The sequence below is a fragment of the Mytilus edulis genome, chromosome 14, assembly GCF_963676685.1.
Source record: "Mytilus edulis chromosome 14, xbMytEdul2.2, whole genome shotgun sequence".
In the NCBI taxonomy this organism is placed as follows: domain Eukaryota; kingdom Metazoa; phylum Mollusca; class Bivalvia; order Mytilida; family Mytilidae; genus Mytilus; species Mytilus edulis.
Genome location: NC_092357.1, coordinates 59,798,667 through 59,825,189, shown reverse-complemented (window position 1 = coordinate 59,825,189; position 26,523 = coordinate 59,798,667). Strand labels below are relative to the sequence as shown.

At 32.4% G+C, this 26,523-nt stretch overlaps 1 protein-coding gene across 2 annotated transcripts; it reads left to right on the top strand.

Annotated features, from left to right (window-relative positions):
* The first annotated feature begins 3,316 nt into the window (after positions 1 to 3,316).
* On the top strand, positions 3,317 to 26,199 carry LOC139504466 (salivary peroxidase/catechol oxidase-like). 2 transcript variants are annotated; one of them, XM_071294567.1, is made up of 15 exons: positions 3,317 to 3,432; positions 4,163 to 4,812; positions 5,961 to 6,137; positions 6,652 to 6,781; positions 8,392 to 8,570; positions 9,188 to 9,367; positions 12,314 to 12,362; positions 14,911 to 15,023; positions 15,752 to 15,853; positions 18,698 to 18,859; positions 20,759 to 21,254; positions 22,222 to 22,449; positions 23,327 to 23,496; positions 24,167 to 24,269; positions 25,855 to 26,199. In XM_071294567.1, the coding sequence occupies exons 2-15, from the start codon at positions 4,164 to 4,166 to the stop codon at positions 25,976 to 25,978; spliced, it is 2,862 nt and encodes a 953-aa protein (XP_071150668.1). In that variant the 5' UTR covers positions 3,317 to 3,432; position 4,163; the 3' UTR covers positions 25,979 to 26,199. The 2 variants fall into 2 exon arrangements, with proteins under 2 accessions (XP_071150668.1, XP_071150667.1); XM_071294566.1 differs by having other exon boundaries at positions 3,320 to 3,432; positions 4,086 to 4,812.
* Positions 26,200 to 26,523: the final 324 nt, after the last annotated feature.

Genomic DNA, 26,523 nt, shown 5'->3' with positions numbered 1-26,523 from the left:
CCTAACTAAGGTGAATATTTCAATTTCATCATAAGTTATTGTAAAAATGACATTGACCTTTTAAAAGTTTGTTTACACCACTTTAATAAATCTAGGTACAAATCATATCTGCACATGAAAAGGTTATCATTACGTAGGACCTTAATAGGTAACTGTTATAAATACTGTGTTTCAGAAAGAAAAATGCATAATTTTAGATTTATAAGTTGTTGTTCTCTTAAATAAAGATGCTAAATAAAACATACACTTTGATACTTATCACTCATTTACACACCTAGTACAGTGGTTTAGCTGCAGTGGGTTATGAATTATTTCAGTGTTTTGTGGTTAAAATAATACAAAATCTGGACATTCGAATTTTTTTTTAGAAAAAGCGTTATGAAATAGATTCGCATGGAAATTAGTCTTGTGTATATCTTGTGTATGTTCATGCATGCATATTTAATACATATGTTCCAGACCATATGAGAACTTAAACCGTACGCGTACGGGATGGACCGTATGCGTACTTTAACGAAATAAGCATACGGTCTACCTAATTCTAAGAAGCTAGTCAAGTTTATTAGATACAAATGTATATTACAAATCAACATAACTGAAATTCTAATTTTATATAAAAAGTTCAATTGTAATTGAAATAAAAACTTAAAATATTAGCTATTTAAAAAAGTCACGTTAATTTATTATGTTAATCTCTTGAAAAAAAAGGGACGAAAGATACCAGATGGACAGTCAAACTCATAGATTGAAAATAAACTGACAACGCCACGGCTAAAAATAAAATGACAAACAGACAAATAACAATACAGAAGACACAAACTAGAAAACAAAAGACTAAGCAAGACGAACCCAACAAAAAGGTGGGGGTGATCTCAGGTGCTGTGAAAGGGTAAGCAGATCCAGCTCCAGATGTGGATATTTACTTTATTCATCTTATTGTTATAATATTCGTAAAACTCATTAAAAACTTTCGATAAATATTTGTCCTAATACTACCTGTGTGGTCCAAATACATGCATGTATTGTCCAGCTCGTATCAGACCGCACGCGTATGGTCAAACCGTACAAGTTTACGTATACGGTCCGAACTGTACGCATACGGTCCAAATATTCATATGGTCTGGAACACATATATAAGACTCCGATCGCCGTTCGGTCTCAACTGTCAAGTTTTCGTCTAAGTTTTCGTCATTGTTATTCAAAACTTTGAATTTTTCGAAAATAACTAAGGATTTTCTTATCCCAGGCATAGATTACCTTAGCAGTATTTGGCTCTTCAACGTGTACTTGTTTTGCTTTATAAATATTTTGATATGCGCGTCATTGATGAGTCTTATGTAGACGAAACGCGCGTCTGGCGTACAAAATTATAATCCTGGTACCTTTGATAACTATTTAAAAAAAAGAAAACAGGTATCCTTGATATTTATGTACATAATGGGTTTTTTTTCTTTTCTATATTATTTATTTTTTATTCGATTAAAAGTCTAAGACTACAGGTCAACTCCTATTAAATTATGGATTTTCATGGAAATTTATACATGGTAGGCTACGCCATCAAATATTATAAATACAATTGATTCTTGAAAAAGAAACCATGAATTAACGCGTATCCATTGTGTCTCTAACTAAAAGTTTAGCCTATATCGCCTCTCTTTTAAAAGGTAACTTTTTTTAAATCAATGCCATAAGTGAACATTAATTGGTAAATTGTCCAATTAAAATTTGAAGAAATTTTCCACAAAAAGAAAACAATAAAATAAAACATATTCTAGAAAAAAGAAACTACGGTTAATGACTATGCTGAAAATGGTTTAAGTTTTATCAATTTCTTTACAAAAGGAATGCGATGATGACATCAACAAGCATTATTTTAGCTGCTCCACACTGTTACGGATGTGTTTTGCATTCACATCAATATTTATTCCCGCTCTTATATTGGTGTTCCTGTTAATTACTATCACTAATAAACTCATCATAGATACCAGGGTTGAAACCTTGTTTTTGCACCAGATGCGCGTTTTGATCACAAAAGACTTACCAGCGACATCTGACTACATCAAGCGCTTGACGTTGTCCGTAATAATAGTTTTATTAAATCAGTGTGTTTTCTTTTATTTTGAACTTTTATACCCTGTATCCCGCCACAATATTTTCAATACATACGCAGACCTCCGGTTCGAATATATTTTAATGAAATTATGCGAAGTCAAAAATATTTCATCAGGTCTAAAGTTTACTTGATTAAATGCCATTGAAATTGTTTAAAAAATAATAAGTTGTATTTAAACAGGCATAAACAAACACGTAATACAGATTTATTTAGTAGAGGCGAAAGATAACAATTTATTTTCAAACTTATTAGTATAAGTATAAGAAAATAAACTAACAAGGACATGCATGGTAAAAAAGAAAAATAAACTAACAAGGACATGCATGGTAAAAAAGAAAAATAAACTAACAAGGACATGCATGGTAAAAAAGAAAAATAAACTAACAAGGACATGCATGGTAAAAAAGAAAAATAAACTACAAAATGACAAAACAACAGTATATAGAAAAGTAGAGGCTAAATACTTAGGAACACGAACATCGGAAAAAAACATCCTGCCCTTCAAGGCTACATGTGGAGCCCATCGTGTTGATCATACAAGTACAAACCCGATATGTGTAAAAATAAAAAAGAAGGAAAATCACCAAAGTACTGAACTCAGAGGAAAATCTAATCGGAAAGTCCATTATTACATGGCAAAATCAAATGACAAAACCCATCAAAATCAAATGGACAAGAACTGTCATATTCCTGACTCGGTACAGGCATTTCCAAATGTAGGAAATGGTGGATTAAACCTGGTTTTATAGCGTTAAACCTTTCACTTTGATGACAGTCTCATGAAATTCCGTTATATTTACAATGATGCGTGGACAAAACAGACAAAATAAATAAAATAGTCAAAATATGGGTACAGCAGTCATCATCGTGTAACAATTTTGAAAGGAACTATTTAACAGAACACAAAAACATCTATAAATGATGATTTATTGTATGTACTTAAAAGGTGCATAAGAGAAACAGTATAAAATCAACATTAATAAGTCATACGATTCAATTACATTAATCATATGATTTAGTTATTGTTTTATAGATAAGGTATTTAAATGCCATTATGTTGACCACAAAACAAAAGCTATGCATATGTGTGTCTTTTTCCTTTAAATATCTAAAGTACATGCAATATTTGGTAAAGGTACTAGAAACATTTTGCGTTTGTATTTAAATAATTTACATCGCTGACTAGAAATATGCCAAGTGAATACATGTGCATTTGGTTGACATTTAGTGTCGTTTGAATAACATAAACTGGCAGATAACCCGTTAACCAGTATAGCATTACAGTTGATAGCGTTAACATAAGAATAAGAGTCTCACAGGTATTTCATAATTAATTGTATATTTAAAAGATATGAGGTGATGACTATTCCATTAGAAATTTTATAACAAAATCGCTCGAATATTAATTTTTAAGGTTGGATTTTTTCTGGTTTTTTTCTTCTTTCTATTTTCTGCATTAAAGGGGGAGATTATTAATTTTTAAAAGTCCCTTTAGCAATATCATGTATTTGTTTATTTTGTGATTATTATTATTTTATGTTTGTATTATTTTTTTCAATTGTTTGTCTTATCTCAAATAGATTTACGATGTTTGTAGTTTTACTTTTACTAATCTTATGCTCAAATTATGTTTTCAATCTCAAGTAGGTATAAAAAAAAATTAAAAGAACAAAACCAGTAATGCGGAAAATTAACATTTGTTTTTCGTTTTGTTATTTTCCATCAAATCCTTCTATGAAATCTGATGTTGGATTATTTGCGTGTGTATATTACTATTTAAATATGGTAAAAAATTCCAGAATGTAACGAAAATTTATGAGAATTTTATTTTAGGACAGAAATGCATTGTATAAACCTAAGCTGTATTTCACAAACTTTAACATAATGTTTGACCTCAATGCTGTTTAATTGCTTACTCTGTCTTGGCCTTTTCATTTTTTTCATTCGAGCATCACTGATGATTCTTTTGTAGACAAAATGCTCGTCTACAATTCTAAATCATAAGCCAAGTATCTTTGGTGAGTTTATTTCTTTAAAAATATTTGACAGAATGGTGATTTCACTGAAACCTTTGCTAGTGGTGCTCGTTTTTACTGTCGTGTTTGAATGTCACAAGTGGGAAACTTTTGCGAAAAGAAACAAGCATAACATTCAAGCACTTGATTTTGCGAAACTTCTGCAGATAAAGGAAGATGCATACAGACCAGAAAATAAGCGGAATATTTGGGAAGATACAAATGACCTTTCAGAACGACAACCGGATGAACGTCCAGTTGTTGAAACACGTTTTACAAGTCCTGACGAAAATCCGACTTTTTATTCAAATTCACTTCATTCTATAAAAAAGAAATTGAATGGAGAAATAATTGATTATCTACAAAAACGTCATCCTGCTAAACATCTAGGCGCTTATTCAAGTGCAAATTCAGCTTCCAATAATTATAGACAAAGGAAAGAGAAACTAAATAGACAGAATGATTTTTATTCCTTTCCACCAATCGAATCATATACTTTGGACAATCTGAACAGACAAAAACGGCACAAGCGCTCTGCGTTCAATATAAATGCACTGGTAGCTAATCTGAAAAAGCTAAAACAGCAGTCATCGCAACAGAAAACTTCACCTTCACATCTAAAGTCAGATGCGCAGAACGAAAGAAATGATTACGACAGAGATCGAAAAACTGGTTACCTGTTTGGTAAGATAAAGTTTTTTTTAGCATTTTGAATCGTGATTGACTTTGTTATCATAAACATTCTTAATGTGTAGGTAAAGGACTTCATAGAACGATTGTCAGGAATTTCCTGGACAAAATTAAGGTAGAATTTAGTATGCTTTCTTTAGTTTGGTAATTTTTTTTTTTATTTTTCCGCTATGTGCATTTGCTACATTATCTTCAATATTTGAAATATTGAAAGGCGGGTACGACCTTTCGTTTTAAAGTTTCGAAAATAGATCACTAATATGATACATATGTTAATAAACACATATAGTATCTACGTAACATTTTTTGTATTATATTGATCAAAATATTTCTCTCCATCAAGAAAGGGACAATTTTATATTATAACTACTAAACAATATAAAACATTTGTGTGTACGACTGGATCGATGCCAATGCAAGTAGTTTTCCTCCATGGTTGCTCAAGGGTATCACCAGTCCAGTTGTCTGATAAAGGAGTTAGCTATATATATTTGAGATAGAAGTGAAATGGTCTATCCCTATACAACTGTTATACGAAATTTATAACATGTGCGAGTTTTTGTCAGAACTACCCTGTTCGATCTCAACACTTTCATTTCATTATAAAGGCTTATTCCTCTAGCTAGTTTAGTCATTTTTAAAGTGTTGTATCCCCACTGTTTCTCATTCATGTTCATGTTGTTAAATAATTAATATCAAAATTATCTTATTAGCACTCGATTATATCGTTTCATGGTTTGAAGTCTGTCTATGATAAATTTTGAGCAAATCAAGTTGTTTTCTGTCCTTTGGTCGGGTTGGTGTCTCTTCGAGACATTCCCCCATTTCCATTCTTAATCTTATTTGGTTCGGTAAATTACAAGGTTTGAAAGCAATCCCATGGTCTATCTCTCATTTAAATATAGGTAAGTTTTACTGAAATGTCCGAAAAAGGAGATGCCCTATCTATCTAAATTTTACGTGTCTATAAAGAAAAACAATCGAGCAAAGAGTTAATCTTTATTATAATTATACCGGGGTGTTTAACGTTTAATGGCATAATATGCATAAAAGGATGATATGTGAATGCAATATAAATGCAATAAAAAGTATGAACTTTGAACGACACGCTCAGTCTGCCTTTTTACGTTCTTTTTCACAAGGTAACAGTCCGCAGGATGACATGCCACCGTACTGGGATATAAATGAACTGGTAGCTAATCTGAAAAATCTAAATCAGCAGTCATCACAACAGAGAACTTCAACTTCAGATTTTACGTCCGATGTGCAGACAGACAAGGATAGTTACGACAGAGATCGAAAAACTAGATTTCTTTTTGGTAAGATAATTTTTTATTAACAATTTGAAACGTGAATGCCTTTGTCATCTTAAATGACCTAGATGTAGGTACATAATTCATAATAAGATTTTTAAGAACTTCCGGGAAAAACATTAACGTAGATTTTAGTTTGCTTTTTAAAGTTTGGTAAAGTTGATATTTTCCGTGTTTGATTAATTTGTTTGTTTATTATTTTCTGTTTTGTGCATTTACTACATTATCTTCAATACTTTTTCTTCGTTATAACCATGTCGATTGCTTTGAAAAATCAGATGCAATGATTTGGATTTAAACAACTAACACTCAAGTACCACGTGAAAATTGCAGTATAAAAAGAGATATATAAAAAGTGTAATGTTCGTACAAATAAATGGTATATTTTCAAACAATGTCCATATATCGTATATATATATTTGCCGATGATAGTTAAGCGGCCATCCATGCATCATTCATATAAGTGATTGTTGTTTTAGAAAATATGAATTGAATTAATTCCGAATAACATTATTTGTAGGAGCACATATTCCAGTCTCGGGTGACATATTCCGTCAGGGATTTCTTTTAGGAAAGCCAAACAGAAATTCTGTCAGTACAGAAAGATGTTCAAATGCCTCTACATTCTTTTCAAAGGCGTTTGGTGGAAAGTAAGTATTATACCACTAGGAAGTTTCAGAACCTAAAGGTTTCTGAGTAATTACAAAAAATGGTAGAAAACGTTACACAATTGGTCAATGTGAAATGTTAAAGACGTCGTTAGCTAATCACAACACGTTTTAGTATAGGCTTTTAAAAAACATTACCCACAATGTATTTTATCTTACCTCCTATACATTTCTAATAATATTGGTTAAAAGCGTCCGCGTGGAGACCGTGAATATTCCATATTAGGTTAGTAGAGAGACGGGGCTTATTTCAATACACGGTTAGTAGTGGAGTTACGACTTTGGCACTATTTGATTATTTAAATGATTGAAAGTTCTGTTTAATATTGTTATATCAAGGTTGTGATATTAAATTGTTAGTGTTGCCATTCGTTCTTTGTTGTACAAATCAATAGAAGTAGATTCTTAGAATTCAACACTTGAACACTTTAATATAAAAGTAAGAAGATGTGGTATGATTGCAAATGAGACAACTCTGGTTTAAACTCAACAAATAAAATTGACGGTAAGATAAATTCGTTACATAGTGCGCCCTCTCATCCCATATGGAATTTACTGACCCCGTATATATCGTATTAGGTCACTAACACACTTATAATATTCTGAGACGACAAATTGTTTTCTACAAACAAGCATTTAACAAAATAATATTTTTGCACAAGTATTGTACATTGAAAAAGAGGGACGAAAGATACCAGAGGGACAGTCAAACTCATAAATCGAAAATAAACTGACAACGCCATGGCTAAATATGAAAAATACAAACAGACAAACAATCGTACACATGACACAACATATAAAACTAAAGAATAAGCAACACGAACTTCACCAAAAACTTGGGTTGATAACATGTGCTTCAGAAGGGTAAACATATCCTGCTCCACATCAATAGTAGACAATACAAACCAACAAATTAACCAAATTTTAAACAGTTCAATGAGTTCGATAAAAACGACCAGGTGGGTTTTAGCGTTCCCGATGAAGGTAATTCTAGTACGAACCCAAGAAATTTATGACGTGCTTATTTTGTTAACTTACACAATTTGTTAACAATACTGCTTCTGATGAACTGAGTATCCCCAAGGAAATCATCAGCTCAGTGGTCAGTGTTAGGGTACTGACATGATTCATTCTACGCTTTTTAAATTTTCCAATAAATTAAAATTATTTAAAAACTGATGTTTTAACTCCCTCAGGCAAAGTTGACCTAATATTGCTATACTTTTTTGGTTCCTTTAGGCTATACAGCTGCTCGTATTTTTATGTATGTATACATCCTTGGTTTTCACATGTTTGCGTTCTAGCGTTTTTTTATGAAGATAAATATGGAAAATCGTTTCTGAAGCACGAAATTTACAAAGTGGTATTTTTGTTTCGTATCTATTATGCATTCTGCTAAATCTTTTTCCTGTAAAATTGAGTAAAACTTTGAACCTTTGGTTTAATGAAAAGACAACTTGTTTACATTATGGCAATTCCTATAAAGTATGATTTATTTTCTGTCATTGAAATTCATTCTTAAAATATATCTTCCTGAAAATGCAAAAAACGTAATGACGGTAGGTGAATAATAATCAATCTTTGTTTTATAGGACTGATGTGATGCTTTCTGAGATCTGGAAAGATTGGTACCGGAAACATTGCAATCAGAAATGCGATGACAACAAACGTTACGCCTCAGCAGACGGTTCTTGTAACAACTTAGATCATCCATCTTGGGGCGTGGCTAACAGTAACCAAGGGAGATACGTCCCAGCAGAGTACAATGATGGTTGCATATTTATTTATCATGTTTCATAGACAAATATAAATTGCATATTAATTAGTTAGGTGCAGGTTCAAGAATATGATCGATAAGAAAATTTACTTTTGATTGATCAATTTGATACTTAACATATATTTAAAGGGTTATAAGGTTTTTAATTTTGTTTAATACAGTTCCCTTTAATTCCCATTTTCTTTATTTGTATGAAACGAAGCCAACACGATATGTCTTTTTTCAGTGTTCAAGGCTTTACAGTTAACTATCGTTGCTTTTTCTTCGGCATTTGAACTCTTGTGGATAGTTGTATCATAGACAATCGAAACCACATATTCTTATTTTTTTATATAGTCATATTGATTAAATTTTATGATTGCAAGCATTGGTTGTATAATTTTCGTTTGCCCAAAATGAATCTGACTAAATTAACCAATGAGCCCAAACACCAAATGATAAGTTTTCATGTCGAGGTCTTTAATAGCCGACCACACAGTATGGGTTTTCTCAATGTTGAAGGGCGTACGGTGGTCTATTATAACTTATAACTACTTCGTTCATGCTTGGTAGAAAGTTGTCTTATTGGCAATTATCGTGTCTTAGGCATATATTTTTATACTTTATCGTAGGGTTTAACGAGCCACGAATTTATGGAAAATATGGTACCAAGCTACCAGAGCCAAGAATAATAAGTAATATGCTATTCAGACCACAAAAATCAACGAAACTCTCGCAGGATCTCACGATACTTCATATGGCATGGGGGCAGTTTATGATACATGATGTGATAAAGACACCTATTACAAAAGGTACGACAAATAAAGTAGTAAACCTTTTTTATTTCAATCTTTTGTCATTTTTTAATCTAAAATGTTTTTACATATATGGCAGATTTAAAGCCATTTTGGATTGCATAAACCTATAAAAAAATCACAAGACGTGGATTAAATGTATTGCACTGTATAGACCTTTCAGAAAGGAGTAAATTGACAAAGGGTCTTCGTTGCCTTACATGATACAGACAATAAATCAAATTAAAGTCTGAAAACATTTGTGTACTTTATTTGGACTTTTTAACTTTTTTGGATTTGAGCGTCATTGATGAGTCTTTTGCAGACGAAACGCGCGTCTGGCGTAAATATAAAATTTAGTCCTGGTATCTATGATGAGTTTATTCGATACTTATAATTATTATTTTTAACAACGTCAACTTTAATGTTAACAGTTTTTCTTCAATGTCAATGGTCAGATGTAAGGATAAACAAAATGTAATGTTAGAATGTTCTTGTCACAAGGATGCAATGGATGACCAATTTATTTTGGAAGGAAATAGACTGTTGTACTTACGTGGTTGAACCCCATTTAATAGTTTAGGGGTTAAAGTTTATAGACCAAACAACAGTAGTACACTGCTTTCTAAAATATCAGAGTTTAAAGTTTATTGACCAAGAAACAAATATACACTGCGTTCTTAATAATTCACGGGTTAAAGGTTATAGACCAAAAAACAGTAGTACACTGCTTTCTAAAATATCAGAGTTTAAAGGTTATTGACCAAGAAACAAATATACACTGCTTTCTTAATAGTTCACAGGTAAAAGGTTATAGACCGAAAAACAGTAGTACACTGCTTTCTAAAATATCAGAGTTTAAAGGTTATTGACCAAGAAACAAATATACATTGCTTTCTTAATGATTCACGGGTTAAAGGTTATAGACCAAAAACAGTAATACACTGCTTTCTAAAATATCAGAGTTTAAAGGTTATTGACCAAGAACCAAATATACACTGCTTTCTTAATAATTTACGGGTTAAAGGTTATAGACCAAAAAACAGTAGTACACTGCTTTCTAAAATATCAGAGTTTAAAGGTTATTGACCAAGAAACAAATATACATTGCTTTCTTAATAATTCACGGGTTAAAGGTTATAGACCAAAAAACAGTAGTACACTGCTTTCTAAAATATCAGAGTTTAAAGGTTATTGACCAAGAAACAAATATACACTGCTTTCTTAATAATTCACGAGTTAAATGTTATCGATCAGAGACAATGATATACTGCTTTCTTAATAATTCACGGGTTAAATGTTATCTATCAAAGACAATGATATACTGCATTCTTAATAATTCACGGGTTAAATGTTATCGATCAAAGACAATGATATAATGCTTTCTTAATAATTCACGGGTTAAATGTTATCGATCAGAGACAATGATATACTGCTTTCTTAATAATTCACGGGTTAAATGTTATCGATCAGAGACAATGATATACTGCTTTCTTAATAATTCACGGGTTAAATGTTATCGATCAGAGACAATGATGTACTGCTTTCTTAATAATTCACGAGTTAAATGTTATCGATCAAAGACAATGATATACTGCTTTCTTAATAATTCACGGGTTAAATGTTATCGATCAGAGACAATGATATACTGCTTTCTTAATAATTCACGAGTTAAATGTTATCGACCAAAGACAATGATATACTGCTTTCTTAATAATTTACGAGTTAGATGTTATCGATCAAAGACAATGATATACTGCTTTCTTAATAATTCACGGGTTAAATGTTATCGATCAAAGACAATGATATACTGCTTTCTTAATAATTCACGGGTTAAATGTTATCGATCAGAGACAATGATATACTGCTTTCTTAATAATTCAAGGGTTAAATGTTATCGATCAAAGACAATGATGTCCTGCTTTCTTAATAATTCACGAGTTAAATGTTATCGATCAGAAACAATGATATACTGCTTTCTTAATAATTCACGGGTTAAAAGTTATCGATCAAAGACAATGATATACTGCTTTCTTAATAATTCACGGGTTAGATGTTATCGATCAAAGACAATGATATACTGCTTTCTTAATAATTCACGGGTTAAATGTTATCGATCAGAGACAATGATATACTGCTTTCTTAATAATTCAAGGGTTAAATGTTATCGATCAAAGACAATGATATACTGCTTTCTTAATAATTCACGGGTTAAATGTTATCGATCAGAGACAATGATATACTGCTTTCTTAATAATTCACGGGTTAAATGTTATCGATCAGAGACAATGATATACTGCTTTCTTAATAATTCACGGGTTAAAGGTTATCGATCAAAGACAATGATATACTGCTTTCTTAATATTTTCACGGGTTAAATGTTATCGATCAAAGACAATGATATACTGCTTTCTTAATAATTCACGGGTTAAATGTTATCGATCAGAGACAATGATATACTGCTTTCTTAATAATTCAAGGGTTAAATGTTATCGATCAAAGACAATGATATACTGCTTTCTTAATAATTCACGGGTTAAATGTTATCGATCAGAGACAATGATATACTGCTTTCTTAATAATTCAAGGGTTAAATGTTATCGATCAAAGACAATGATATACTGCTTTCTTAATAATTCACGGGTTAAATGTTATCGATCAAAGACAATGATATACTGCTTTGTTAATAATTCACGAGTTAAATGTTATCGATCAAAGACAATGATGTACTGCTTTCTTAATAATTCACGGGTTAAATGTTATCGATCAAAGACAATGATATACTGCTTTGTTAATAATTCACGGGTTAAATGTTATCGATCAAAGACAATGATATACTGCTTTCTTAATAATTCACGGGTTAAATGTTATCGATCAAAGACAATGATATACTGCTTTCTTAATAATTCAAGGGTTAAATGTTATCGATCAAAGACAATGATATACTGCTTTCTTATATTTTAGGGGTGAAAGGGTCAGATATACAATGTTGCGATGAAAACGAGGTCAACAGGTAACACATTTATTAACATTAAAAAAAAATAGGCGAAAGATACCAGGGTAGCATTCAAAACTCCAAACTTTCAAACTCAGAAATACGCTTAACGCACATACATTTAATCTTTGAGCTGCAAATAGGGAAAACCATAGTCATTGAAATGAATTTAACTGAAGTAATATGTTTTTCAGACCACAAAAGCCAACTTAACTTTCACGATACTTCAAATGGCATACGGACAGTTTATGACATTGCATGGGTATATTTTTAGGAAGGATAACCATAAAGACCTTTTTATAATTTGTCACCAGAAATCACTTTATTACTATATATATATACATGTGTTGTTTTAAAGCCAATTTCTGTTTGAGATGATACTTCAAAGTTTAAAAATCCACATGATATTTACTGACATATTAATTTCACAGTACGGATATTCTTTGACTCACCTATTTTACAGTATTGATTTGTAATCATATTACAGTCCCGATTGCTTAATCATTTTACAGCACCGATTGCTTAATCATTTTACAGTCCCGATTACTTAATAATTTTACGGTCCCGGTTGCTTAATCATTTTAAAGTCCCGATTACTTAATCATTTTAACGTCCCGTTTGCTTAATTATTTTACAGTCCCGATCGCTTAATCATTTAACAGTCATGATTGCCTTCATCATTTTAAAGTCATGATTGCTCTATCATTTTACAGCCCCGGTTGCTTAATCATTTTATAGTCCCGATTGCTTAATCATTTTACAGTCCCGATTGCTTTATCATTTTACAGTCCCGATTGCTTAATCATTTCACAGTCCCGATTGCTTAATCATTTTACAGCCCCGATTGCTTAATCATTTTACAGTCACGATTGCTAAATCATTTTACAGTCCCGATTGCTTAATCATTTTACAGTCCCGATTGCTAAATCATTTTACAGTCCCGAATGCTTAATCATTTTACAGTCCTGATTGCTTAACCATTTCACAGTCCTGATTGCTTAATCATTTTACGATCCCGGTTGCTTAATCATTTTACAGTCCCAATCGCTTAAAATCAATAAATGTGTTCGTAGATAGTAGATGTGTTTGTGTTTTGTTAAATTGTTCCTTTTAAAATTGTTAAACGATGATGACTGATGTACCCATATTTTGACTATTATATTTATTGTGTCTGTTTATTTAACGCATCAATGTAGAAATATCGAAAATTGATGAGACTGTCATTAAAGTGATATAGAACCAGGTTAAATCCACCATTTTCTACATTTGAAAATGCCTGTACCAAGTCGGGAATATGACAGTTCTTGTCCATTCGTTTTTGATGCGTTTTGTTATTTGATTTTGCCATGTGATTATGGACTTTCCCAATTGATCTTCCTCTAAGTTCAGTATTTTTGTGATTTTACTTTTTAATCATTTTACAGTCCTGATTTCTTCATCATTTTAAAGTCATGATTGCTTCATCATTTTAAAGTCATGATTGCTCTGTCATTTTACAGCCCCGATTGCCTAATCATTTTACAGTCCCGGTTGCTAAATAATTTTACAGTCCCGATTGCTTAATCATTTTACAGTCCTGATTGCTTAACCATTTCACAGTCCCGATTGCTTAATCATTCTACGATCCCGGTTGCTTTATCATTTTACAGTCCCAATCGCTTAATCATTTTACAGTCCTGATTTCTTCATCATTTTAAAGTCATGATTGCTTCATCATTTTAAAGTCATGATTGCTCTGTCATTTTACAGCTCCGATTGCCTAATCATTTTTCAGTCCCGATTGCCTAATCATTTTACAGTCCCGGTTGCTAAATAATTTTACAGTCCTGATTGCTTAATCATTTTACAGTCCTGAATGCTTAATCATTTTACAGTCCTGATTGCTTAATCATTTTACAGTCCCGATTGCTAAATAATTGTACAGCCCCGGTTGCCTAATTATTTTACAGTACCAATTGAGTAATCATTTTTAATCATTTTACAGTCCCGATTACTTAATCAATTTACAGTCCCGATTGCTTAATAATCATTTCACAGTACCGATTGCTTAATCATTTCACAGTACCGATTGCTTAATCATTTCACAGTACCGATTGCTTAATCATTTCACAGTACCGATTGCTTAATCATTTCACAGTCCCGATCGCTTAATCATTTAACAGTCATGATTGCCTTCATCATTTTAAAGTCATGATTGCTCTGTCATTTTACAGCTCCGATTGCCTAATCATTTTTCAGTCCCGATTGCTTAATCATTTTACAGTCCCGATTGCTTAATCATTTTACAGTCCCGATTGCTTAATCATTTCACAGTCCCGATTGCTTAATCATTTTACAGCCCCGATTGCTTAATCATTTTACAGTCACGATTGCTTAATAATCATTTCACAGTACCGATTGCTTAATCATTTCACAGTACCGATTGCTTAATCATTTCACAGTACCGATTGCTTAATCATTTCACAGTACCGATTGCTTAATCATTTCACAGTACCGATTGCTTAATCATTTTACAGTCCCGATCGTTAAATCATTTTACAGTCCCGATTGCTTAATCATTTTACAGTCCTGATTGCTTCAGTTTATCGATTCCATCAAATGATCCTTACTTCAGCAATGATCGTCGATGTCTGAATTTTGTCAGATCGCTTCCAGGAAAACCAGACGAAGATTTGCCAGGTTAGTTTAGGGTTTGTTGTTTTATGCCCAGCCTACCGTAGAATAAGGCTTACAATTGTCCTGTCTGGTTTCTCGTCAGTCCGTCAGTTCTTTGTGTTCAAATAAATTGGCTAAGAATGTTTACCATGAAACAAATCGCAACAACTTGAATCGTAGTACACTTGTCCATAATGAAGTGAATGGGTTTTTTTTTGTTAGATTAAAGATTGTAACCTACATTGCATGGTTCACTGAAAATAGAAATGTCATAGCGGAGATTTTCGTTTTTAATTAATCCTTAAATTTTGATACCGAATTACAATTTTGACCTGGCTTAAACGGAATAGAAACAGAAAAAAGTAAAGGGCAATCCGGGCTTTGTTCCATTTGAAAACATATTGTTCATCTGTTAAAACGTGTATAAAAAAGGAGATATGGTATGATTGCCCATGAGACAACTATCCACAAGTGACCAAAATGACACAGAAATTAACACCTATAAGTCACCGTTCGGCCTTCAAAAATGAACAAAGCCCATACTGCATATTCAGCTATGAAAGGCAATGAAATGACAAATGTAAAACTCATTAAACGAGAAAACTAACGGTCTAATTTAGGTACAATAAAAATAACGAAAGCCAAATATGTAACACATAAACAAAATTCAACAACATATTCCTTCATATTGAAATTTACAAATGTTATCAAAATATTAATCGTGTTATATCAATTTATTTTCGCCATGTTAGGTATAAGAGAACAAATAAATGAAGTAACATCATTTTTGGATGGTTCTGTTATATATGGCTCTAGTGAAGAGCAGATGAAGGATTTGAAGATGGGTTATAAAGGTAATAAAAATGTTAACCATATATAAAGACACAGTTCATAAATGAGAAAAACTAACGGCCTAATGTATGTACAAAAAATGAACGAAAACCAAATATGCAACACATAAACAAACGACAACCAATTAATTACAGGTTCCTGACTTGGGATAGGCACATGCATACAGAATGTAGCGGTGTTAAACATGAAAGCGGGACCAAACACTCTCCCAACCAGGGACAGTGGAGTAACAGTACAACATAAGAACGAACTACAGAAATCAGTTTAAAGTTAAGTTAACTATCGATGTGGGTAGAATATAGTATCGACTTAGTTTATCCATCCTGATTTTTTTAAATGCAATCATTCCGTTTTGTATGATGCAATAATTAATAAATTCATTTATGGTTTTATTATAATGAAAAGTTGTACAATGTTTTACCATGTTTTACCATGTCAACAATGTATATAGATGCTGGACATTCACTTTCCGTTTAAGGATTCTTCGAATTTCTATTAATATATATGCATTGATATTAAAATAAGAACACATGATTGCTAATACGACAACTCTTTACCAAAAACAAGTGACATACAAGTTATTAGAAACTATGGTTCATAGTATGGCCTTCAAATTTGCAAACATTAGCAAAACCAATATCACATAAGAAAATAGGCAATGTAACAAATGCAAAGCAATTCAAGTATCAAAGGTACCAGGTTTATAATTTGATACGTCAGACGCGCGTGTCGTCTTTACAAGACTCGTCAGTGATACTTAGATCAAAATAGTTATAAAGCCAAACAAGTACAAAATTGAAAGCATTGAGAACCCAAAGTCCTAAATTTCGTGCCAAATACGGCTTACGAAATATATGCCTGGGATTAGGCAATCCTTAGTATTTCGAAAAAATCATATTTATGTAGACAGGAAATTTATGAAAAATTATCATATGATTAATATTCAATTCAACACCGAAGTGTGACTACTGAGCTGGTGATACTCGAGGGTATCACCTCAAACAAGAAACCAAAGGATACATTCATATACTAGTATGTACAAAAATTATTAAAAAAAACCAACCATATATGCAAAAACAGACGACAACCACTGATTTACAGGTTCAAGACTTGAAGTTTGGTCAGGTACAGACATAATAAGGCGGTTTTTTTTTAAATGATTTTATTACTTGGCATGAAACTTTATAATGTTACTTCGTACGCATTTTGGGCATCTTCAACAGCCATTTCCGGTTGGATAATATTTTGACTTGTTCGGCATTCTCACGTAATGAACTAAAATATATTTTTCACATAACTTCTATTTGATAAAATACATAAATAGCCAATATACATTTTGATAAATATATTTGGATAATGTCTAAAGTAGAGCTCCTTCTGTTGGGTTTTTTTGTGTTTTTTTTTATATTTTTTATAGATAAAGGAAGATGTGGTGTGAGTGCTAATAAGACAACTCTCCATCCAAATAACAATTTAAAAAAATAAACCATTATAGGTCAATGTACGGCCATCAACACGGAGCCTTGGCTCACACCGAACAACAAGCTATAAAGGGCTCCAAAATTACTAGTGTAAAACCATTCAAACCGGAAAACCAACGGTCTAATCTATATATAAGAAACGAGAAACGAGAAACACGTTTAAATTACATAAACAAAGGACAACTACTGTTCATCAGATTCCTGACTTAGGACAGGTGCAAACATTTGCAGCGGGATTAAGCGTTTTAATGGTACCAAACGTTCTCCCTTTTTCTGAAAAATGCATTTAAATTATAAATCTGTAAACTGTCATCTGAGTGTTCATTTGGTTACCCGGCCGGATAGGGCAAACCAAGATATATCTGACACTATAATTTGTTTTTGTTGATAAAATAGTTTAAACCAGTACAAAAAGTTTCTGTACTAATATGAAGTATTTTACTTTCAAGTTTTAAAAAAATTGGGAGAGGTGGTGTTTATTGTCAATGAGTCAATTTTCCAACAGAGTTCAATGAAGTGGATATAACAATTATAGGCAACAATGAAAAAAGCAAAAATCATTTAGTCTAAACGTCCCCGACAGGAATATTATGAAACTATTCAAACAGCCTGAAAATGTTCAAAACACTAAATGAAAACAATGATTGATAATAAATTGCAAATATAACAACCACTTATTTACAGGCTCATAACTTGAGACAGCTAAAAATAGAATAAAATATTACATGAAGTATGTGGATAAAGTTGTTATTTATGTGAATACAGTGTAGCCTGCCTAAACCGACACCTAAGTATTGCAACATCCTGCTTTAACAGACACTTTTTTATGGTCCCCAAAATATACCTATCCTTGTAGAAAAAAAACTAAGTAGTCCGACAATCTGCTTTATCCAACATTTATTCTGTTCCCCAAGTGTGTCGGATTAGACAGGTGACACTGTATTAACAATAACCTTATCCAGAATAGGAGATTTAGGAATTATGATTGCCCATATGTTCCTCGTTCCTGTTTAGCACTTATAATGAGATGAAAGGGACTTTATATGAAGATATGGATGAGTTTCAGTAAATTGCAAAAAGGGGTCAATACTACGCAAAAATGGTTCGATAAATAACGATAGGGGGGATCAAAGAATAAAAAATAATGGGAAGCTGAAATATAAAAAAGATAGAGAAAAATAGCAAAAATATAGAAGAGAGAAAAATGTCTAACAAATAAAGACTATAGAACGATCCCAATCCAACCCTCACATGTTTTTTTTTCTTTCAAATTAGCCTTATCGGTGATATGTGAACTAATATGAAAGTCTGCTAAAACATAATATTAAAATATCTTCTTCATATAAGTATGCATGTGTTTTACAGGTCTGCTAGCAACAAAAGAGTGTCCATTTTCACAGAGAGTCTCTAATTTTATGCGAAAACCGCCAATTGAAACAGAGGGTTGTAGGACTTTAGCAAAAGGACCTGACACGCCTTGCCTGGTGCTTTCTAAAGGAGATTACCATGATTACTGTCAAAAATCAGGTTAGACTATTTTACAAGTGAGACTAGACTGCGCTAGCTTTAAAACCAGGTTTAATCCACCATTTTCTACATAGAAAATGCCTGCACAAATTCAGATATATAACAATTGTTATCCATTCATATGATGTGTTTGAGCTTTTGATTTTGCTATTTGTACAATAACACATGACGGGATGTATAGAGCCTAATTACACCTTATATAAGAATGCCATCTTTTGATTGGCTGATAGCCAGTGTATTTTTCGCATATTCTAACATTTTTTCCTCATTTCGAACGAATCTGACTGTTTTTCACCACTGCCGGTGAATATGCCTCAAATACCATGGTATTTGCCATTTTGGATATTCTTTTTTTACCCTCGCGAGCATGTTCCCGCCAATTTTTTTCAGATATGACGTTACATAAAGACAGCGCGAACGCGTATAAGTACATGTATAGTTCCCGCGGTATATTTTATGATAGTACTTGTCCTCAAATAAATATTTCCTTTTCCTAGTACAGAGAGTTTAAATTAAAATTAATTCGGTGTAATTAAACAGGTATATCATGTTATGGAGGAGTATTTGCAAAAAATACAAGTCTTGGGACAAAATTTCCCTTGCCTAGCGGCTCGGGAAATTTAAGTCCCTCGACTTGTATTTTTCGCAAGTACCCCTCCATAACATGATATATCTGTTCAACATCATATATGTAACAAAGAAACATAAACAGGCATATAGACAAAGCACATAGCAAAAATGAAAGACAAACAACAAACACGTTTTCGAAGTTACACCAAAAGGCATATAAACGAAGCACATTAGCAAAAATGAAAGACGAAAATACAAAAATAACATAAACAATAGTGACAGGATGTACTAGTACCTCAAGTATCTTAATAACAGTAAAAACAAATGAGGGCCCTCATTGGGTTTTTGATTATGTGATTACTTGGCCGTTTTTTTAATGATTATTTGATTATTAAGCCAAATATTTCATGATTATTTGATTACCTAGGACTGTATTTTTAGTTTATGATTATTTGATTACTAAAGATAAGCAAATATTTAATGATTATGTGATTATATTGGCAAAAAAATGGTGATTATGTGATTACTAGGACCCCCCCCCCCCCCCATGAGGGGCCTCACAAATTAACTAAGAAGCATAAAATGGTATTTATCATATTTAACATTGCTTTCGTATTTTTTAATTATATTTATGTATGTTAAATCCACTCATAAATGATTGAAAGATTTTAAACATTGGGACCGAATGACCAGATCAACATGGCTCTAAAGTATAATCGCGCGTTTTCCGTCATAATGTAAACGTTACATAGTTAAATATATAAAATGATTTTGTCGTTCAAAGTATGAACAAAATATAGTTCTTATTTCTTTATTCACACCTCCTGGTGCAGGATTTTTTCACTGCATCGAAGACCCATCGGTGGCCTTCGGCTGTTATCTGTTCTTTGGTCGGGTTGTTGTGTCTTTGACACGTTCCTCCATTTCCATTCTTTTATTTTATATCATCTGCAGAATGTAAATTAAAAGTTTACATTTCTTTCTTGCCGCTTGTTTATAGGTTACTAGTAATTGAGTATTTCTTCTAATAAAAGAGCCAGGTAAGTGGGGAGTTGAGAGGCCTTTTATATAAAAAAAAATCAAATATCAAAGGAAATATTATCACTCTATTTAAAAAAACAAATCAGGACAGTATAACAAAAATACAACAATGAAAGGACAGAAAGTACAGTATGTGATAGGAATGTTGAATAGTGTTGGGGGGAGCTTTTTCTCGTGTATTTGTTACTTTCTTAATAGTGTAAGTTTTTATGTTACTAGTTTCATATGAAATTTGAGACACCAGTATTTACAATTATTTTACTTAATGGTTTATATATTGAATTGTAGGTGATAAGCGAGTTAACGTTGTCCCAAATCTATGCGCTTTACACAATCTTTTCATGAGATATCACAACAGAATCGCTGAGAGGCTTGCACAAGCTAATTTCATATCGTGGTCTTCAGATCAATTATTTGAAGAGACAAGAAAAATTGTTACCGCCATTTTACAACATGTAACATATAACGAATACTTACCATTGGTTATTGGTAAAAAGAACATGATAAAATACGAACTATTTTCTGCGGAAACCGGTTTTGACACTGTCTACAACAAAATGGTGGATGCCACAGTCAAAAACAGTTTAGGAGCAGCTGCTTTCAGATTTGGACATTCTCAAATTACTAATTTCCAGTCAAGGATGAATTCTCAATACCACCGTTACTCCGAAACACCGATTGAACAGACATTTAACAGACCTAGAATGTGCACAGCACAACACGGGGAAAATATTCCTGATCTTCTAAGATGGCTGTTCACTGACAAGTCTGCAGAGGCTGATAGGTACTATTATTTATCAACATACAGTGAAACCTGTTTTAGGAGACCACCTAAGGGAAAGCAGAAAAGTAGTCTCTTAAGACAGGTGGTCTTTTGGTATAAGTTAAATGAACTTCAGCGGGATCAACATTTACTGGTCTTATAACATTGGTTTTTGCTTAATGGAGGTGGTCTCTTAAGGAGGGTTGACTGTACTTTAAAAATAAACGAATGGCCCTCGATTGATTTTGTTTGTCCTTACTAGTCTTATGTTTCAACCATCAAACCCTGCGTGATTGTGTGTTTCAACATCTGGAGCTCATCCAAATTTGGCGTGGTTGGGTATTTACTAATTAAACCTCTTGACTCTGAAACTGACGTGGTTGTGTATCTGTACATCCTGCATTCAAAAGAACGGCATTTGTTAAAATTCTGCCACAAATGTATTTTATTTTGACTGAGTGTCCCCAGTCGGTCAAAACTTAGTGTATATTCGTGTACCCCGCACAGCCAAGTGCAACTCAATTGTTATTGGTAGTCGTTTAGGTATTGTGAAATTATTAGCGTTCATTGGATTAATATGTTCATGGAAACCACGAATTTAAATGTTCAACGACTTGCAATTTGCTGTATGAATAAATTCAAACTTTTGAAAACCACGAAATCAAATATCCGTGAAATTGCAAGTTTTCCTCAATCCACGAAAATTCCTACCCAAGAAAATAAATGAATCCACAGTATACTTTTTCAAACACGTCATTTTTATTGTTTTACATTGTAGTTAGATTACTGATGCTGGTTTGCACAACAACTATCTAAAACATGAATGAAGAAGAAAATATAAATCCTCAGTTGTTTCGTAAATGCATATTAGAAAAGACTCTTCGTTTTAAAACGAACCTTGACAGTTTCAAGTTACCATGAAAATCACGAAACCATAATAAATAACATATGTTTGACTTTACAGATTATTATTGTAATTTTATTCCAGATACTTTGAATCTGGAGTGAGGGATAAATTATTTTCTAAACAACAAGGGAAAACCCTAGATTTGCCTGCTATAAACATTCAACGAGGACGGGACCATGGACTCCCTGGTTACAACGCTTTCCGAAGATGGTGCAATCTTGCTGTGGGCTACAGTTTTGGAAGAAGAAATACATGGTCACTGTCCGACCATTCGTATTCAAATACACGACTTTTAAGGAAAATATATAGGTAAAGATAGTTTCTTTCGACGTTTTTGAATCAACTCACTTCTAAAAAGGACGTGTTATATTTTTTTCAGGACAAACGCAATATCAATTGTTATGAGAGGCAAAAGATACCATGTGAATATTCAAACTCAAACTCAAAGTCGAAAAAAAACTGACAATAACAGGGCACAAAACGATCAAAAATTAAAAAAAAACTCAGCATGCAAACAACAGAGAATATAAAACTAGAGCAACAGGAATCTAACCCCAAAACCGGGTTAACATTTGAAAATGATTGTTGCATTATGAACGTTAGCAGGCTCTACTTTAAAAGTATAGATGTATTCTCATTCGGTCATCAATTGACACACTTCCTTAATTTTTCAAACTATTTATTTTATTTTTTTTGTAAAATATGTAAACATAATAAAGGTATTCCCGTAACAGTTTGGACAACCGCAAAACTCATGTTGATAATAGTAATGAGTCATCTACTTTGACTTGTTTGTCACCGTCTATTCATAATATTGATTTTACGCTCACTCAGTCTGTTCATCCAGTACGGATTTTAATAGAATAATAGAGTAAAGTTCATATATGTTCATGAGAAGAAAAACAATAATGTTTAAGCATTCAACATAAAATCAACAACAAGGTTCCGTCCTCTGCTAGTTATTAGTATAATTTAATTTATCCTTTCAGAACCTTTGGCGACCCCACATTCAAATTTCTATAACAAGTACGATAATCTATAGTTACCAAGGAACATTCACCTAGTTTGACCTAGTCAATTGATAGTCTCAGCGCGTAAAGAAACTGTCTCATCCATACTGTTTTGAAAACGATCCTATCTTAATATCAATTATAATGTAAAGTAGTATATTTTTTTTTCTCGACAGACATCCGGATGATATTGACCTCTTTGTTGGTGGAATATCTGAAAATCACTTAACAGATGGAGTGGTTGGGCCAACATTTGCGTGTATCATTGGTCGGCAATTTAGAGATATTAAACTTGGAGACCGGTTTTGGTATGAGAATAAGTTTGCAGTTACAGGTTTTACTTTGGGTAAGTCAATTTAAAATATGGCTTTTGGATTGATTACGAAATTCAAATTATGATGTTACTGTATTGTATTTGAAATTTTGTGCACGTCTATCGGTAGTTTTACTGTCGCAATTGAATTGACATTTCGAGGTTCTGTGTTTTCGTCGTAATGATACACGCTTTTAATACATAAACGCAGCAATGACACTTGCTAATGTTATTGTTAACAGAACAGAACCGAGCGTTGGTATGTCCTTGTAAGCGAAGCGTAGACACGTGGTCCAATATCAATTTCAATTTTCAATTTCAAATATTAATTGCCGTATAAACTTTAAACATAAAGTTTGTGACATACAAAATAAGTAAACAATATAACTATAATTCACACATAACATATATGTATATATATACAATCATTCAATGTCCTCTGTACTCAGTTCTCATTACTTTTTGATGTAGGACCCTAATTTATTTACTTGTGATGGTGTTGATGGATTGAGCGTAAAAATATACTTTTCTTCATCAGATAAATCTTTAACAGAAAAGTATAACTCAAAATCGTTGTTTCTTAGTTCCCTTTTTAATTTACAATCTGATATAAAATGTCAATCCGAAAAGATTTCTGATATCTATCTCTAATAGACATTAATACAATCATGTAGGTGTAACATAATTTGTTTTATGAATGTAGATCAAGTGAACGAGATCAAAAAGGTGAAATTATCTCAGGTTATTTGCGAAGGAAGCGATGTAAATAGTGTCCAGGAAAACGCACTTAAAGCACCGTCATCCGAGTAAGTAATTTGAAGTGGAAGTACTTCCTTAATATACAACTGATCTTCAAATTTTTATGAGATGTTTGTGTGTCGAATATCCGTTCCGAAATTATCTACATAAACATTTTTAAGACTAATTTTATACAAGATGTATATATATATATTGATAGAGCGTATTTTATTTAGTAAAATTGAGAATGGAAATGGGGAATGTGTCAAAGAGACAACAACCCGACCAAATAAAAAACAACAGCAGAGGGTCACCAACAGGTCTTAAATGTAGCGAGAAATTCCCGCACCCGGAGGCGTCCTTCAGCTGGCCCCTAAACAAAAGTGTTTCCTATATTCTACCTAACCAGCCACAATGACAACAGTAAATAAAGACAACAGTAGTATACCGCTCTTCAAAAGTCATAAATCCATGGACAAAAAAAACAAAATCGGGGTAACAAACTAAAACTGAGGGAAACGCATTAAATATAAGAGAACAACGACACAACATTAAAATGTAACACGCACACACACACAGAAACGGACCAAGCACTAGACAAAATCCTTTGAGAATAACAAATATAACATCAAAACCAAATACATGAATTCGGGATAGATAAGTACCGTAATGTGAATTTACACTCAAAAATAAGAGAAAACAAACGACACAACGGAAACACGACGTTAAAATGTAACACACACAGAAACGAACTATAATATAACAATGGCCATATTCCTGACTTGGAACACATGCAATTTCCTTGTTGTCGTGATTTAAATTTATAAAGCTTAGTATTGCTGCTTACCTGCTTACCTGCTTACCTGCTCAGCATGCGGCACTGTTATTATAGACTGTTGAAATAGAATCCAGCATCACGTGATGATATATTTTTCTTTACTGTGATGATCCCGTAAAGTGATATATTTTTCTTTACTTCATTATGAAGAGGCACTTAACAAATTCGAATTCTCGTGTCGTTCAAGTACAGCTAGCATGCAATATCTCTTTTGTCGTATGCTTTGAACTTATCAAATGTGTTCCGCTTTTTAAAGCTATAATTTAAGAGTTATTAGCAGAACCTGCTTCACATGCATTATCCGTTGTGTTTTTCGTGACGAGTAAAATTTCGATTAAAAAAGTCTATGAATGGTCAGCGCCTTGTTTCACAAACAAAAACTTACGCATCACAAACATTTCAGTATTACAAGCGATCAATTTTAGTCAAATTATTGTGTTGGTGAAAAGTGCACTAAAACAATAAAATCAGTTCTTGTCAATCTCTTTGACCTGTCAGCGTATCAGAATGTACTAAAAAGTAAACAACAAAAAGTATACCGAATTCCACAGATATTCTAAACGTAAAGTCCCTAAGCAAATTGGAAATTCCACTACGCTCAAACACATCAAACTAATGGAAAACAACTGTCAAATTCCTGACTTAATACAGACATTTAGAAGATTGTGGATTAAATATTGTTTTAAAGATAGCTAGACATGTCATTTGTATAAGAGTCGCAAATAATTCTAGTCTATTGACACGATTTGTGAAGAACACAAACAAAGGTTACAAAACATTATCTCATCAATGAAAAAAAGAAACATTTCTTACAGGAACCCTCGGCGTGAATGCAGTGATTTTCCAAACATCGACTTAAACAAATGGAAAGTGCCTGCTAATGGAGAATCATTCACTATATTTGGAAAGACTTATCAAAAGAATGGCGGCATTGTGTGAACCTTCAGGACATGCAAGATCGTCTGATTCCGAAAAAAAACAAGATACTGAATAAGACCTGTTTATTTATATTTATATTTTTATAGATAGATAAATATATATTCTGCGTGATGTTTGGAAATAACTTATCCTCGTAGTTTCATATTATTCGAATCATTTTCCTGACAAAATATATTGTAAGCTTATAGTTATGGCATTTGTAATAGAAATTTAAATTTAGACCATGATAATTTTTTTGTTTTTTTGTTTTTTTGGGTTTTTTTTCTTGTTTTCTTCATTGTAATCAACAATTTTAACTCAATATTAATCATATGTATATATCATAATTTATATTATTGCATATAAAGCTATTCTTATTCTAATTTAAATTCTATAATTCATTGATTTTTTTTATGTCGTCCCTAAAATGTAGTTAAACCAGGATGTTGACAAAAAAACAACCTTCCGCAAAGTATGTTTAAATATTATTAACACGATACCAACACTATCAATTTGAAGCACACCAAACCATGCACTTACTTACAGGATATTAAAATGACAATTAA

What these genes read in the sequence shown, in the direction of transcription:
- LOC139504466 (XM_071294567.1), top strand. Translation starts at nt 4,164, where the DNA reads ATGGTGATTTCACTGAAACCTTTGCTAGTGGTGCTCGTTTTTACTGTC. An exon ending in TCAAAGGCGTTTGGTGGAAA is followed by an intron (nt 6,782 to 8,391) that starts GTAAGTATTATA and finishes TTTGTTTTATAG; the next exon opens with GACTGATGTGATGCTTTCTG. An exon ending in CTTTTAAGGAAAATATATAG is followed by an intron (nt 22,450 to 23,326) that starts GTAAAGATAGTT and finishes TTTTCTCGACAG; the next exon opens with ACATCCGGATGATATTGACC.